Source organism: Microcaecilia unicolor, chromosome 3, assembly GCF_901765095.1.
Source record: "Microcaecilia unicolor chromosome 3, aMicUni1.1, whole genome shotgun sequence".
NCBI lineage: Eukaryota > Metazoa > Chordata > Amphibia > Gymnophiona > Siphonopidae > Microcaecilia > Microcaecilia unicolor.
This window is the reverse complement of record NC_044033.1, coordinates 523,390,640-523,407,144: the sequence shown is the minus strand read 5'-3', so window position 1 is coordinate 523,407,144 and position 16,505 is coordinate 523,390,640. Positions and strand designations below refer to the sequence as shown.

At 43.3% G+C, this 16,505-nt stretch overlaps 1 protein-coding gene across 1 annotated transcript in view; it reads right to left on the bottom strand.

Moving 5' to 3' along the window:
* Positions 1-16,505, bottom strand: part of CRYBG1 (crystallin beta-gamma domain containing 1) — a 262,927-nt gene that overhangs the window by 135,519 nt on the left and 110,903 nt on the right. Inside the window, exon 3 of the mRNA XM_030199173.1 lies at positions 5,795-9,119. Coding sequence (XP_030055033.1) covers positions 5,795-9,119 — 3,325 coding nt within the window. The remainder of the gene's footprint in view (positions 1-5,794; positions 9,120-16,505) is intronic.

Here is a 16,505-nt window from a genome sequence, read left to right as displayed (position 1 = left end):
CCCCGGAGCTCCCGGCACCATGTGTCGAAGGAGAACGATGACGGTGCTTCTCAGCCTTTGCTCGACGCCTGTCATCGAGACTCCTCGGTACCAATGAGGAGGACGTGGAATCCTCACGTCTCCTCGGGGCCGGGTCCGACGAAGGCCGATCCCGGGGGGCCTGCATAACAGGAGGCCTCGGCAGGTGAAGAACCACTCGACACCTCACTGCTCCCAGCATGTGGTGGTCTCAGGGCACCCATTACCTCTCCTTCCGACGTCGATGCTTCTCTCATTGTCGATGTCGAGGGACCAAGCCTCAAAAAGCTTTTCTCGCTGGGCTTCTCAAGACGCTTGAGTCCGTTTCTTCATACGAAGACACAGACTACAAGTGGCTGGGCTATGGTTGGTCCTAAGGCACTGGATATACCAGGCGTGGGTATCGGTGCCTGAGATGGTTTGAAGCTGCTGGGTGTCCTCGATGACATGAAAGGAAAAACGGCTTTGGCGAAATCAAACAACGCGATTGTGCCAAAAAAGTGAAGGACACAAAAAGGGGAAAACCCGGCCACATCGAAAAGAAAGTAAACTTAAAAATAGACCAATAAACACTAAAGGAAACTATGGGAATAAAAAAATTTAAAGAAATAGAAAAAAATAAAGAAAAAAGTCGTCAGACTCTTGTTCCTGGGCCAAAAAATGAGGCGAGCTGAAAATGGTGTCACCTCATCCGGACAAAAAAGAACCGAGGAGGCACGCTCGCGACAGGCGGGAAGTTGTCCGCGCATGCGCGGTGTGCACTGCTTGTGCGCCAGAAAACTCCAGCAAAGTTTTATATTTTTGCTGGAAAACATTTGCCGCTTCCTGGGCCGACGCGGACGTCGACCCACTTGTGAGAACAAGCAGCCTGCTTGTCCTCGGAGAATAAAGGTTTACCTCAGAGGCAGAAAAGGAGGGAAAAAACAAAGTTTCCTCTTTTTTTAATTTTTTATAAACAACCTTCTTCACTAGTGACAGGAATAAATAAAGGCTTACTTCAGAAGCAGAAATTCAGATATACCTACCACCACAGAAGAGATGAACCCCACAGACATCATCATGGTAATCTACATTGCAGCATTAGGCACCCACCTTTTCGATGCTGCTTTTAACTCCTAACCCTTATTCACTTGTTCAGAACCCTTATTTTATCATCCTCACTTTAATATTCCCTTATCTCTTATTTGTCCTGTTTGTCTGTCCTAATTAGATTGTAAGCTCTGTCGAGCAGGGACTGTCTCTTCATGTTCAATTGTACAGCACTGCGTAGGTCTAGTAGCGCTTTAGAAATGATAAGTAGCAGTAGTAGTGGAGACTAGGTACTCCATGCCACAATCAACCATCACCCTGCTAGAAAGATAGCCAGGGGAGGTAGGGAAACCAGGGTCACTGGATATCACCCTAGCTGGCAGATGAGGAACTCAGGACCACTGAGTATCATCTAAAACTAGCCCCAATATGGCTACCAGCACACCCCTGGCTCCACTGTCACCAGAAGAATCTGGGACAGGAGCTACCAGCCAGCAATCCAGAGCAGCAGCACGATCCGTCCACCATCCGCTAGGAGACAGAGAAAATACTGAACATTCCAGGCTGCACAATACCCTTAAAGGGCGGTTTACTTGGAACTATTTTCTCTGTCTCCTTCCGCTGGTAGATGGACACAACCCATTAGTTTGGACTGGTCTGGTATAGATGACAAGGAAATAATATTGAAACACTGCCACTGGCAGGAATGTAGGCGGAGGACTCCTGCACAGCTTAAAAGGTACATTGCCTCAAACTGATATTTGGGGGCATTTTTTTTTGTTCGTTTTACACAAGGAACTGGAATTGAATTTATATAAGTAAAAATTGTGCATGACTGATTTATGTACTTAACAGAAACTAATATATATATGTACTAACTCTCCTGTTTACAAATCCGCACTAGCAGCTGCCAGTGCAGTAATGCCGACACAGCCCATTCACTTTGAAAGGGCTGTGTCGGCATTGCCACGCAGCTTTGTAAACAGGGAGGTAAATAAATACAGCATATTAGTAGTAGCTTCTCTGCGTAACAGTCCAGTCCAGTATCGCAGATGCTGTACTCAGTAATTAAAACAAAAACTAAAAGGTCTTTTTAGGAAAAGCTTAGTGTGCATTAACAGATATTAACATGCACTGTGTGCCACCCGGCCCATAGGCATAAAATAGAACTCACAGCATTTAGTGCAAGCTAAGCTTCAGTAAAATAGCCCCTAAACTCTTTTGTACAATAATCCATGGATAGCAGATGCCAGGCTGAAGGACTGACACCATGTGCTAACACTAAAAGACCTGCTAAACTCAGAAGCAACCTTGTGACAGAACAGAAAAACTTATTTTTAAAAAGGAGAAGGAAAAAAAGCAACCCTCTTCAAAGAGTGCACAGCATTATCAGAAATATAAAATGTATCCTACCCTGGCCAGCACTGGAGGCGAAGGCCGTTTTTACCAGCCTAGTGTCTGCTATTTTAATTTAGCTAAGAGCACCGATCTCAGATCTTAGCCATGCTGTGATGAGCGATACAAGAGTAGGACTTCCTGCTGCCACCTCCTGCCTGTCAGGACGAGGATTAATTACTACTCAGAAAAACAAAGCTTCACTTCCTGCTTTTTTAAAATTGCAATCTATGACTCGAGAGAACGGTCATCATACCACAGTAAGGCCTGCAAACAGGTGGCATGTGATTAATTTTAACTCCACTTAGAGGATTGTCAACCACAGATTTGTGTTAAAGCCTGTCTATTAGGGTACCCAAGGAGGGTATTCGCCATAAGAAGTTGTGATGATTGGAAATAGCACCCATTTTAAAGACTGCCTGTTGAAATTAGTCATACAGCAAGAGTGGGAGCTTGGCTGTCAGCATTTCTGTATGCATGCAAGTCCCACAGTGGCGTCATTACAGTCACATCTATGGAACCACTTTCTTGCCATCACATCAAGACACTCTGAGTCTGTACACTGAACTGCATTCCTGCAGAGACACTGCAAACCAGGTTCCCCCTAAAGCAGCGCTATTTAAGTTTATCATTTCCTATTTGAGTAACTTTATTTATTATTTAGATTTATTAACCACCTTTATGAAGAGATTCACCCAAGGCAGTGTACAGTAGGTACAGTTTAACATAAAACTTACAAATTTGTTAATAGCATAAAAATAGTAAAATGACCAAACAAACAAACACAATAAGTGAGGTAAACTTGAAAACAGCAAACTGAAACCTGATAATAGGACTAACCATGAAACAGTATCAAAAATATACACATTTAACAGCACTGAAAATCAAACAACAGAGATATAATACGATGGCAGCATAATACCAATGAAACATCTAATAAGCGTCAGAACATTAGAACGCATTAGTTACAACTACTATGTTAATGAATACAAAAAGGTTGGTAAGCCTGGTGGTGCAAAAGAAAGCGAGGATGTAGGTTTGACGCCTGGTCCCAGCTTCTGCTCCCCAGGACCGCAAGAGCTCTGTATACTGCAGAGGCAGCACTCCTATACTGTGGGAGAGACAGTCCCAGTCACTGCTCAGTGAGGTCAAGATTTAGGGCTCATACTAGATAGGTTCTGGAGAGAGCTACAATATGTGACTGAAGACCAAGAACCAGAGCACTGGGATATAAAACCAAGGGAGAACAGCCCACAGGTAATTGGTAATAAAGGCTCATGACATCACAGCCCAGAAATAGGTTCCAATAAATGCAACAGAAGGAACAGACAGGCCAAAAACAATACCAAGACTTTTTTTTTTTTAATAGTTGCAGGCTCAGGTTGTAAGCAATTACTCCCTGATTCTAAAAAGGCTGTCAAAATTTGGGTGCCCAAAATAATTACTTAATAGGCTTCAATGATTTAATTATTCGTGCTAACATGCACTTAATGGGCGCTAACTATGATTAGGACGCCAATCTGGCAATGCGTTAGTCTGCCGATCTGGCAATTCGTTAGTCTAACAATGGGCGCCTAAATTACATCGCGCATACCTGAAAATGGGGGGTATCCATGGGAGAGGCATAGGCTGGTCAGGAGTGTTCACAAAAGATGCACACAGTGCTACAGAAGTTATCTTGATGCTAGAGTGGCAGACTTGCAGGAGCTGAGGAAGACAGAGAGGTACATAGAGTAGGCCTACAGGGACATTGTAGAGAAGTCCCACCTCCAATCTGGCTGCCCCTTTGCTGCCTTGGAAGAGAGAGGTCTAAAAGTCGGCTCATGGCGCGCGCTACCTTAAGACCCCCATCAGAAGAATCCCACTGAGCTGAAATAAGAATCTTCATGGCCTCGTGAATATGAAAAGACTTGGCAGGTCACCTAGTACCTGACATTATGGAACGAGGAGGGGGAGGAGGTACCGCTGACGCCTCCGGAGCAGAGATATTCAAAACTTCCAATGCCCGGACAATCAAATTAGGCAACTCCTCCCTAAAGAACAAACACGCCGCAGTAGGGTCATCTCCGTCCTCGTGCTGCTCCACGTCCTCCAAATAATCCACGGATCCTGAAGGAGAACCCCCAGGGTAACCCAATTCCTCCTCACCCGACACATCCACCAGATCCAAATCAATCCTAGGGTGCTTAGACAACCCAGACTGAGAAGCAGGCAAGGAAGGAGAGGGGTCAATCTGAGAAGGCAAAGCAGAGCCTAAAGCCCCTCCAGCTCGCTTTAACATAAAAGCCTTGTGCATAAGCACAACAAATTCTTGTGAAAAAAGCTCTGAGCAACTGACCATCTCCGACACTCCTAACAGCTGCTCACAGCCTCAAACGGGAGCTGCAGCATTTTCAAGCGCCACGCTGTCCGAGCGCGGGGATCTGAAAACATGGCGCCTGACGGCGCGCGAAAACCAGCCCCGGAGCCGTCCGTTAAACCAGCACCTGACCCTGCCCCGCCGTCGGACTTCCCAGGAGAGGCTAAAACGTGCTCCGCTTCCAGCGCTGCCTGACACACACACGCTTCACACTCCCCCAATGCAGCTCGCCGGTTTCCACACCGGGAGCAGCGCTTCGCAGCCTCCGAGGGCACAGACATGCTGCCAAATGCTCCCACAACGGAGCCTCTCACCCCCCCCCCCCCCCCCCCCCCGCCGAACCACGGGTTTACGAGGAATCCTTCCAAAGCATAGAATTACTCTGCTTACCTCGAGGCTGTACAATTTTTTTTTTTTTTTAAAGAGGCAGGAGGGAGAGACAGCCAGCCAGACTTTCACCAGCAAACGAGGGGAGGGTAGGTGGGGGGAGGTAGGGAGGGACCTGGCACCACCAGGTGTGCACCTCAATTACCCAACAGAGGCCTCAACCCCAGTCCAAGCTCAACAAGATCCCCAGAGAGCACTAGGAGCTGGAATCATCCAGCGCTGCACAGTTATGACCACCACCTGCTAGATACAGAGAATACTGAGGTGTAAGTGGCTGCACAGGACCACATATAGCAAGCCTCTGGCGTTCTCTCTATCTCCACCTGCTGGTAGGGGGACATAACCCACAAGTCTCTGGATTGATCTGTGGGACGCTGAGTACAAATGAGTACTCAGTTTAGGCTTTTCCCACACATAAATCATTCCATAGAAGATAATCTATGCACAGAATGAAGCACTATGAATTGGATGTGTAGCATTTAATTACAATCTATCAAGAAGTTACTTCTGAGCTTATGGGTATTTTAATCACTGCATTGCACATTCATGGAACAAATGAAACATTAAAGTATATTCACTTACAAAACACAAGAAATGACTGCTTACCTCTGCTTCAGGGGCCAGCAAAGGAAAGTCTGATCCATAACTGATAGAGGGGAGTGTGCTAGGGATGTCTGTCTCTGGACTCCCGTTACTAGGTATCTGGGGCGTGTCTGTGTTCTCACCAGCTGCAGAGCTTCCATCAGATTTTGGCAGCTCAAGGGATCTGTTTTCTGCATGCTGAACACCCATTTTGTGCTCTTGCTTCGCTTCTTGAGTTTGAAGACCATTTTCTATACAACTAGAGTCTTTCACAGCAGACAAAGAGGGATTGAGATGGTCAAGGGTAGAATTCTTTGAAGATTCTGACAAAGCCTCAGGCTTATTATCCAGGTTTCCATTCTCTTGCATGGAAGCAGACATGAGAGGTGTGCCATTAGAACAATATGTGCTGGGGAATTCAGCAGTCCCAGTGAAAACAGTATCATTCTGAGATACTGTGAAAGTTGTCGTAACCGCACTGATAGTCGTGACGGAAGGTGAGAACACATTTTCACGTGGCATGGGCTTGAAAGGTGCTTGTAAGCTTGAGAAAATCTTGCTGTTTTCCAAGCGAGATCTCTTGATTTCTACAGTACCAGTATCATTTTCTTTCCCATCTATTTCTTCGGTTGCCAAAGCTTCATTTTTTGTAGATGGTCTTAAAGATTTGAAGAGTATGCTTTGCTCCTTGGATGCACGCTTAGGTTGAAATTTGGATTGCATTTCTGAGTTTTGCATCTTGAGTAGTAAAGCTGGGGAAGGATCGTGTGGTTTGTCCTTTTTTCCTAGACCAAATGTAAAACCATCAGAATCAAAGATCTTCTCCAAGTAATCCTCATGAATAGGAGGCAAGCCAAAAGAAGGAATAGGGGGCCTGGCAGGCCTTTGTTTCTTCCTCTTCTGAGGTATGGTCATGGGGCTGTCCAACTTTCGGATAATTTCAGTAAACCTCTCCATGTCAGAAGAGGAATCTAAGCTGCTGTCATCACTAGCTACTGAAACATTGAATATATTTTCTGAGGTTCTGGGAGAACACCAAACATTCTGACCAAACAGCAGGTTGTTTTCCAGACTATCAGTACTCTCCATTTTTAAATCTTGTATCCAATAATTCACAGGCTGCTGTGTACTTGGAGTTTCTAACTCTAGATCCGAGTCTACAGGTGAAGTCAGCGTAAGAGATGGGTTTATTTCTGCAGCTTTTTCTTGGCTATTATAGGTTTCCTCTTCCAGAATTAGAACTGATTTGCTTTGTAAAGTAGCTCTTTCATTCTCTCCACTGAGCAAGTTATTCAGCAGCACCTTATTTTGTTCAGAAGTATCAAAAATATTCTCATGAGAACGGGTGCCATCCTCTAATGGCAGATTCTCTTTCTTATCATTCTGAGAGCTCATTAAGGATTCTTGTCCTCCATTTGGTTGTACATTAGCTGTAGTCTGCTGTGAATTAAGCACTAACAGGTCACTGTGTTCTTTTGCTTTGCTGCTAGAAGCAGAGTGAGTGGCTGCAAAAGTCTCTAATGAATCATCCTCACTACTTTGGCTAGTTGCTTTCTCTGAAAGCAGTTTGGCCTTGTTGGGGCTCACTATACTAACTGGGCCAGCTGATGACCTGTCCAGTTCAGCTTCTTGCTGGACTGAAACATTTTCAAGTACATGTTGCAATAATGAGGGGTTCAGAATTTGTTTTTCTTTAGGTTTTGTGCTGGTGTGTTGCAGTTCTGTGTTTTTACTTGACTCCTTTAGTGCATTTCCATTGGCACTGGAACTGCTTTGACTGAAAGAGGTTTCAAGAGCTGCCTCTTTCACATATTGTTGCGAATCTGGACTATTGTCCATTACTACAGTGGGCGGATGTACCACTGGTTGATTTCTCTGGAGCGTCACACTGCCTTGTATATCCGGCTTATGTATCAACTGTAGTGGGGTAAGATGTTCTTCACCATCTTGTGTGCTGCTACTGTTGAACTCTGAAAGAGCTGCAGTTATGTCTACAGCTTTTGTTTGTTCTGAGCTGCTAGCAGAGATATCAGATTGCAACAGTTGAGGAAGATGAGCATTTTCCAGTGCATTCTTCTGCTCCACTGCAGACACCTGTTTAATTCCTTCACTACCAGCTGATTTTCTCCCTGTTTTCTTTTTGGGAGATTTCATTATCGGTTTGTTAGTTTGAGGCTCTCTTACAGCTTCTATAGCTTGCGTGGGTTTTGCATCCGCTAGTGGAATTATATGGGCTTGCCCTCCATCAGGTCTCTCTGCTGTGGTGTTCAAGAGAGTTGATTCACTTTCTGCTGCTGACGGCACTGCTTGAGAGTCACCCACTTCAAGAACAGGTGACCCAACATTGTCACGTGACTTTGTTTTGCCATTTTTAGTGTATTTGGTTGGATGCAGAACACTGACACTTTCCAGTACCACACGTGGCTCTGCTTCACTAAGCTGACTGGCTTGTGAGCCCTCTGTTTTTGTTTCAAAAGCTTTATCTGCTTTCCTACTGGGTGACTTGACTTTGTTTTTCTTATTTCTATTTTCTGGGGATTCCACAGAGTTCACATCGTCATCTTTTTGTTTAGATATATTTCCTTCCAGGCTCATACCAGCTGCTTGAGGGGAATCTACCTCGTGGACAGGTGATACAACAACCTTAGCATCCTCCATCATTTTGAGTTTTATACTTTCACAAGGCTTTGAGACTAAGACAGGGTTTTTCTGATTATTCTCTGGGAGAACACTATAGTTTTCTGGAGACACTGGTGCAGCTACAGGCACTGTATTGTCTTTATTAACCATGCTTGGTTCAGAGCCCCCCAGTTCTAATGCAGAAGCATCTGCTGGGTTGTCTAGTCTTGGTAGTTGGTTAACCTGAGTCAATAGCGTTTTCTCTTTCTTCTTCAGAACCATCCCTCTCCCTGCTTCAAGTAGGTTAAGAGTCTTTGTTTTGGAAGTGTCCTCAAATGTTGATTTTATCTCTGCCACAGTCTGATTGCCATCTTTGGGAGCCTCAAATGTTGATTTTATCTCTGCCACAGTCTGACTGCCATTTCTGGGAGTCTCTTGGTCACTGTCTTCCTTACTTGTACTGCTACCTGGCTGCTCATTATCCTTTGATTGTTTCCCAAATGTTAGTTTTGCTCTCCCAACATACTTTTTCTGCACAGGAAGGTTCTTTGTCGCAGGAAAATCAATCTGTCTTTGACTATGGCTGATGCTTTTGTTTTCAAACAAGGATATTTTGCTTGCAGTATTTCCTTTATGAATAGGCTGCTCAACTGAACACGCGTCTGAACTTTCTGTGTCATCTAAGCTTTTCGCTTTAAGATTCAAATCCACATCCTTAGGTTTGGGCGGACTAGAAGACAAGAATTAACAAACATAAGAAACTTTTAAGTGAAATGCAAATAATATGACTGCCTTGCTAATTCTCATAGATATGTAGAAATATACAATCAACTGTTGGTAAAGCATTTTATTCTGGATTAACTAAACAGATACATTTCTGATTAACTTCCCAGTGCTATACTTCATCGCCAGGTTTAGTTGAAATATGTTTAAAATGCTGTAGGCTGAATACTTTAGTTCTGTGTAGACTAGATTAGATCATAATTTACCTGAATATATTTAGTTTAAAGAATAGGAAAGGGAGTACAACTGAACGAGGTTGGGTTCAGAACCAAAAAATCAGAGAATAAACCTTTGGTGACAAAGAGGGGCATAATCGAACGGCGCCGGTCATCTCTGTGGCTAGCCATCTTCGGGGCCGGCTCCGCAAATGGGCGGAGCCAACCGTATTTTCGAAAAAGATGGCAGGACATCTTTTTTTTCGATAATACGGTTGGGGCTGGCCAAATCTCGACATCGCCGGGTTTGAGATAGCCGGCATCGGTTTTCGCCGATAATGGAAACCGAGGCCGGCCATCTCAAAACCGGCCAAATCCAAGGCATTTGCTCGTGGGAGGAGCCAGCATTCGTAGTGCACTGGTCCCACTAACTGAATGTAAAAAGCCCCTTCCCCTTACCAATCTGGAAAGGAATGGGCATGCATGAAGGAAATTGCATGCAAATGAGCTGCTCGCTATTAGCTCATTTGCGCACGATTTCCTTCCTAAGGAGGGGAAGCTACAGCAGTTGAGGAAGTTGAGGACGTCGTCCTCTGTGACGACAGTTGAGGACATCCAAAATGTTTCTGTGAGAAGGACAGCCATGTCTTTACTATGCCTCTGACACCCTTTTTATTTATTTATTTGGATTTTGGATCACAAGTAGCAGCGGTGGGATTTGAACCTGCCACCTCTAGATTGCAAGACCAGTGTTCTAACCACTAGGCCACTCTGCCATTCCTCCACTCTACTCCACTCCCTTGAAATTTGGCCGTCCTTGTGGGGGGGCAGTTGAGGACGTCCAAAATGTTTGAAAGAAGGACGTCCATGCCTTTGTTATGCCTCCGCTGACACTTACATACCTCCCCCCCCCGGGACCTGCATACTGCCCCCCCCCCCCCCCCCCAGGGATGGCCAAATTTCTAGGGAGTGGAGGAGTGGCAGAGTGGCCTAGTGGTTACAGCACTGGTCTTGCAATCTAGACATGGCCGGTTCAAATCCCACTGCTGCTACTTGTGATCCAAAATCCAAATAAATAAATAAAAAGGGTGTCAGAGGCATAGCAAAGGCATGGCTGTCCTTCTCACAGAAACATTTTGGACGTCCTCAACTGCCGTTGCAGGGAAGGACGTCTTCAACTGCAGTCACAGGGACGGAGGCATAGCAAAGGATATATTCTAAAAAAAAAAAAGTTTTTTAAGTTGTTTTTTTTGGGTTGGGAGGTGGTTAATGACCACTGGAGAAGTCAGGGGAGGTCATCCCCGATTCCCTCCAGTGGTCATCTGGTCAGTTCAGGCACCTGTTTGATGCTTGGTCGTGAAACAAAAAGGATCAAGTAAAGTCAGTCAAATGCTCGTCAGGGCCGCCCTTCTTTTTTCCATTATTGGCTGAGGGCGGCTATCTCTTAACTACGCCCCCGTCCCGCCTTCGCTACCCTGCCGACACGCCCCCTTGAACTTTGGCCGGCCCTGCGATGGAAAGCAGTTGAAGCCGGCCAAAATCGGCTTTCGATTTTACCGATTTGGCCGGCATTCGGAGAAGGGCAACCATCTCCCAATTTGTGTCAGAAGATGGCCGCCCTTCTCTTTCGAAAATAAGCAGAGGAGTGTGGTAGCCGTGTTAGTCCACTCTTAAGGTTATCAATAGAAATCAAACAAAATAAAACATGGAAAAGAAAATAAGATGATACCTTTTTTATTGGACATAACTTAATACATTTAATACTCTCATAGTAATGCTTGAATGTTTTCACTTATATACACTGTCAGCTAGCACATTTGCTTATTTCCGATCTGAGGAAGAAGGGCAACCTTCGAAAGCTAATCAAGAAATGTATTAAGTTATGTCCAATAAAAAAGGTATCATCTTATTTTCTTTTCCATGTTTTATTTTGATTTCTATTGATGAAAATAAGCAGGAAAGTAACACACCTTGGAAGAATATTTTTCCATGTCAGACCATCACATCAATGATCTTATAACTGAAAAAGGAACTTCAAACTATTCCAGACATGAAAGCTTTGAAATAAATGAAACAGGGATGCGACAGATATTGGTTACCTTACCTATTAGTGGGCATGCATTTCTGGAAACTCTTCTTCACTTTAAAGAAAATGAATGTCCTCTGAGGCCCTTCCACCAATTATACCTTGGGATACTGACTCAGTATTCTGATTGCTGTCAGAGTTATATCCATGACTACTCCTTTCAAGCTGAGGCTGCTGTACTGTCATCCTTCATACACTGGCTTGTGTTCTTTCTTTGGTCCTGTAGAATTTCATTTGCTCAGTCACATGAAACTTTAAAGGCCCAAAAGAGGAGAATACAAATCAATGCATAAAAAAGAGTAGTACAGCTGCATCAGATTTCCAAGAAGGCTCAGGTAACCTGAATGGTGTAGTCATGGATACGATCCTATCATCAACCATCACAAAGTGGCAAGATGTTCAAACAAAGCCTCGCTACTTCTGAGAGATGTTTGGATTATTAGATTATTACAAAGCTTGGTGCTAGATTAAATATTTTATTTATTTGTTACATTTGTATCCCACATTTTCCCACCTATTTGCAGGCTCAATGTGGCTTACATAATACTGTTGTGGGACCCGCAAGAAGTAAAAAGGAAGATGACAAGGCTTCGACTGGCCTGACAGTACACATGGTGGAGATGGTGAATGCTAGCACAGATCAAATGTAAAACATGTTTAGGGTGCATAGAAGTAATTTTAATAAGTCATTTAGCAGCAAAGTATACACATATTTGTATACCTGTGTACCTTGACTAATTTTCAAACAAAAAGTGCACAGGTACTTATAACCTACATACTTTACGCCTACTACTTGTGCACTTTAGGGGGTCAAACTACCCATAAATGTGAAAGAAAATCAGATTATACATGCATAGTTTGCTTGCATGGTCTAACCATGCATCAGAAATGCCTACATTAGAAAGGTGTTACCCAGCTAGATTCCTTTGAAAGCTGTCTATAGAGAGGACAGTAGAACAGGGATGAGAGATTAGGTGAAGTAAATGGAATTGTATTAATTTAGGTTTAAGCATGGGAATTTATATTTTATTTATTTATTCATTAATATTTACATATGCTTATATTCCCACCTTTAACTATCACACTGCAGATCAAAGCAGTTTACAGCCTAAAATCCATGTAAAAGAAAAGAACTCCAATAGCCATAATAGAAAAGTCAAATCAATCATCCAAAACAAACACAAAACACACATACATTCAAGGAAATGCTATCCAACTCCAGTCTCAGCAGCTAATTTACCATCAAAAACCTTTTGAAAAAGCCAGGTCTTCACTCTGGTCTTAAATAATGTTTATTTATTTATTTATTTGTTACATTTGTATCCCACATTTTCCCACCTATTTGCAGGCTCAATGTGACTTACATGGTACCGTAAAGGCGTTTGCCAATTCGGTTGACAACAAATACAAGGTTGTATTGTGGTCAAATGAGGTAGGTGTGAATCAAGCGTCATGAGGGTCGAAGGGAATGAAGATTGTAGATTGTCCGGTACGATCATTGGTTATGCTGTGTTGCTGGGTGTGGGAATTTAAGCTGGAATGGTGGGATAGGCCTTCTTGAAGAGGTGGGTTTTTAGTGATTTCCTGAAGATTAGGTGGTCATAGATTGTTTTCACAGCTTTTGGGAGTTCATTCCATAGTTGTGCGCTTATGTAGGAGAAGCTAGATGCGTAAGTTGTTTTGTATTTAAGTCTTTTACAATTTGGATAATGTAGATTTAGGTATGATCGTGATGATCCGATTCTGTTTCTGGTTGGTAGATCTATGAGGTCTGACATGTATCCTGGGGTTACGCCGTAGATAATTTTGTGGACCAAATTGCAGATTTTGAAGATGATCTATCTGTTCTTTGATTGGGAACCAGTGAAGCTCTTCTCGAAGGGTTTTAGCACTTTCGAATTGTGTTTTACCATATATCAGTCTGGCTGCTGTGTTTTGGGCGGTCTGGAGTTTTTTTGTGAATTGAGGTGCACTTCTTGAGGGGAGTGTTACACCTTCATCCCCTACTTTGACAGCTTTGTCCACCCAGGAATCTAAATCTCGTCCTCTGCGCCTTGCAGGGGGCTCCTTTCAAGCCGCTGCGGAAGGCTTTGGATAACACAGTAACACAGTAGATGACGGCAGAAAAAGACCTGCACGGTCCATCCAGTCTGCCCAACAAGTGCTACTTTTTGTGTATACCTTTCCTTGATTTGTATCTGCCATTTTCAGGGCACAGACCGTAGAAGTCTTGCCCAGCACTAGCCCCGCCTCCCAACCACCAGCCCCGCCTCCCCCCACCGGCTCTGCCACCCAATCTCAGCTAAGCTTCTGAGGATCTCTGCCACCCAATCTCGGCTAAGCTTCTGAGGATCCATTCCTTCTGAACAGGATTCCTCTATGTTTATCCCATGCATGTTTGAATTCTGTTACCGTTTTCATCTCCACCACCTCCCGCGGGATGGCATTCCAAGTATCCACCACTCTTCTCCGTGAAAAAATACTTCCTGACATTTTTCTTGAGTCTGCCCCCCTTCAATTTCATTTCATGTCCTCTAGTTCTACCGCCTTCCCATCTATGGAAAAGGTTTGTTTGTGGATTAATACCTTTCAAATATTTGAACGTCTGTATCATATCACCCCTGTTCCTCCTTTCCTCCAGGGTATACACGTTCAGGTCAGCAAGTCTCTCCTCATACGTCTTGGTGCCTTTTAATTTAGTGATACGGGTACACGCTCATTCCTGATGGGAGGGCTCTAAGAGAATTGTGAGGAATTAAAAGACTGATCACCTAAGACACTGCCATTCCAACCAATAAGAAGTTTGTTGAAAGAAAACCGGCACAGTGTTAAAGGAGACAAACGTAAGAATGGCACAGGTAATAGAAGAATCCATGCCAAGCGATTCTTCAGTACATCACGTGGAAAAACAAGATCTTCCAAGTACCGTACCAAGAAATGCAATCAAAGACCAAGAAAAATCTAGCAGAAAGATAAAGAAAGCGACTGATGATTAATTTTCCAAAACAGGCGTTGATAGCTCCATCAGTAACTTTTAAAAATATATCTAAGTGAAGTTTTGAAGATACCAGAGAAGGTATATCCTCCAATAGCAAAAATATATTACCTGCTGCCATTTTTAAAAAAGGAGAAGAAACAATTGGAAGATCAAGGAACTGAAATATCATTTGATATTCCGGATCTGAACTTAACACAAACTTTGGAAAATGATAATTTAACACCAATGACTTTAATAGTCTCCTCTGTATTACAACCGGACAGAGATTTTTTTCCTACACAGAGAATAGCTTTTCATGAACTCAAAAATAAGCATGTTTCCGGATATTTCTAAAGCAACCCAAAAACGCCGTAAAGAATTTCTTAATTTACGCCCTAAGATACAACAATTGGGTGCTCTCTCCTGGTTAAACTTTCCATGCAAACGTGTTGTTAAACTAAATGCTGTAAAATATGTAGTTTTTGATCCTAAACCGTTTAATGGCTTTTTAGATTCCAAAATAGCCTTGTTACCCTCAGAACAGTCAAGACAGATTATTACATCTACTCCGTGAATACGTTAGATTCCCTGGAACTCCCTCTCAGTCTTCAATTTCCTAAAGGAAAGAATTAAATTGTTTTGTTTCTTTCTTTCCTATATTGCTTTGCCTCCAATTGTGGACTATAGATGAAAAAATAATGAAAGTTTGGTAAAAATATAGGATGTATATAATTACATTGTTTATTCCCTCTTTTTTTCCATTGTTAATCATCTTCTAAATCAAGAAGTGTTCTTGAATTATTGTAAAATTCTTAAAAAAATAAAACTAAAAAATAGAAAGAAAGAAAATTCTCATCATGCTGGGTGCACAAGCCTGATTAAAAGCAAATTTCCAAGCACACCTTGATAAGTTGTCCGTACATATTACATCGTATCGGACTCCAGAAGGAAACTCTCTTCAGCACAAAGCATTAGCAGTAAACTTGAAAGACTAAGATCACACGTCTCATACCCTGGCTTAGAAGTGAGGTTCACTACTGTCATCAACCCCCAGTTTCTATATATGGTGCTCAAAATTGCATGTGGAAATTTACACACACAATTTAATTGAACATAGTAACATAGTAGATTACGGCAGAAAAAGACTTGCACGGTCCATCCAGTCTGCCCAACAAGATAAAGTCATATGTGCTACTTTTTGTGTATACCTAACCTTGATTTGCATCTGCCATTTTCAGGACACAGACCGTAGGATCTGACCCTTAAAGCAGTGTGTTTGGTTGCCATTTTTTCATCACGCAGGGTGTCAAAGATTCAGGCTTTGTCCTGACAAGACCCTTTCCTGCAGTTTTCGGGATCTGATGTGACTGTGCGTGCAGTTCCTTCATTCCTCCCTAAAGTGGTTTTGGCTTTTCATCTTAACCAACCTCTATTCCTTAGCGTCCCTCCGGACCAGCCCATAATGAGACTGATGGGTTGTGCACGCCTTCCAGCAGGTAGAGACTGAGAAAAAAAACTGTAACTCTAGCGAGCCAGTAAGAGCCCTTGCCAGCTAGAGGAAGATCCAGTAATCTTAGTCTCCAGCAGGTGGTGGTGAGCCCTTCAGTCTCAGTCTTTTTCTATTCTGTACTTTTATTTCTCTTTGTTGTAAAAGGTTCATTGTATAGCTGAATTAGTTCTGTGCACCTTTTAAAAAACAAAAAAAATCCGTTTCACAGAGGCAGAGGCCCGTGGGGGTCTCTTATCACCTCGGGGGGTTTTACACTCGGGGGGCCAAGTCCGTCCCCCCATATCCTCCCTGATATTTTTTGGTGCTGGGCTTCTTTAGTTAACTGGAAAGCTCGCATTCTTTATTTAAAAAAAAACAACAACAAAAAACGGTTTCCTGAAGCTCTTCAGGGGAAAAGCTTTGGAGGCAGGGAGAGGAAGCTATTTAAACAAAAAATCAAAAGGCCAACCGGTCTACTGTATGCAAACAGAGCCGCGTTTGGGTTTGATTTAAGCAAGCAGGGCAGTTCCTACGTTTTTCCTGTGTTTCTTGGCGCCTTTGCTTCTTTGTCAGGTGTTGAACAGCTGACAGCAATGTCAGAAAAACGCCAGTGTTCTGTCTGTCAG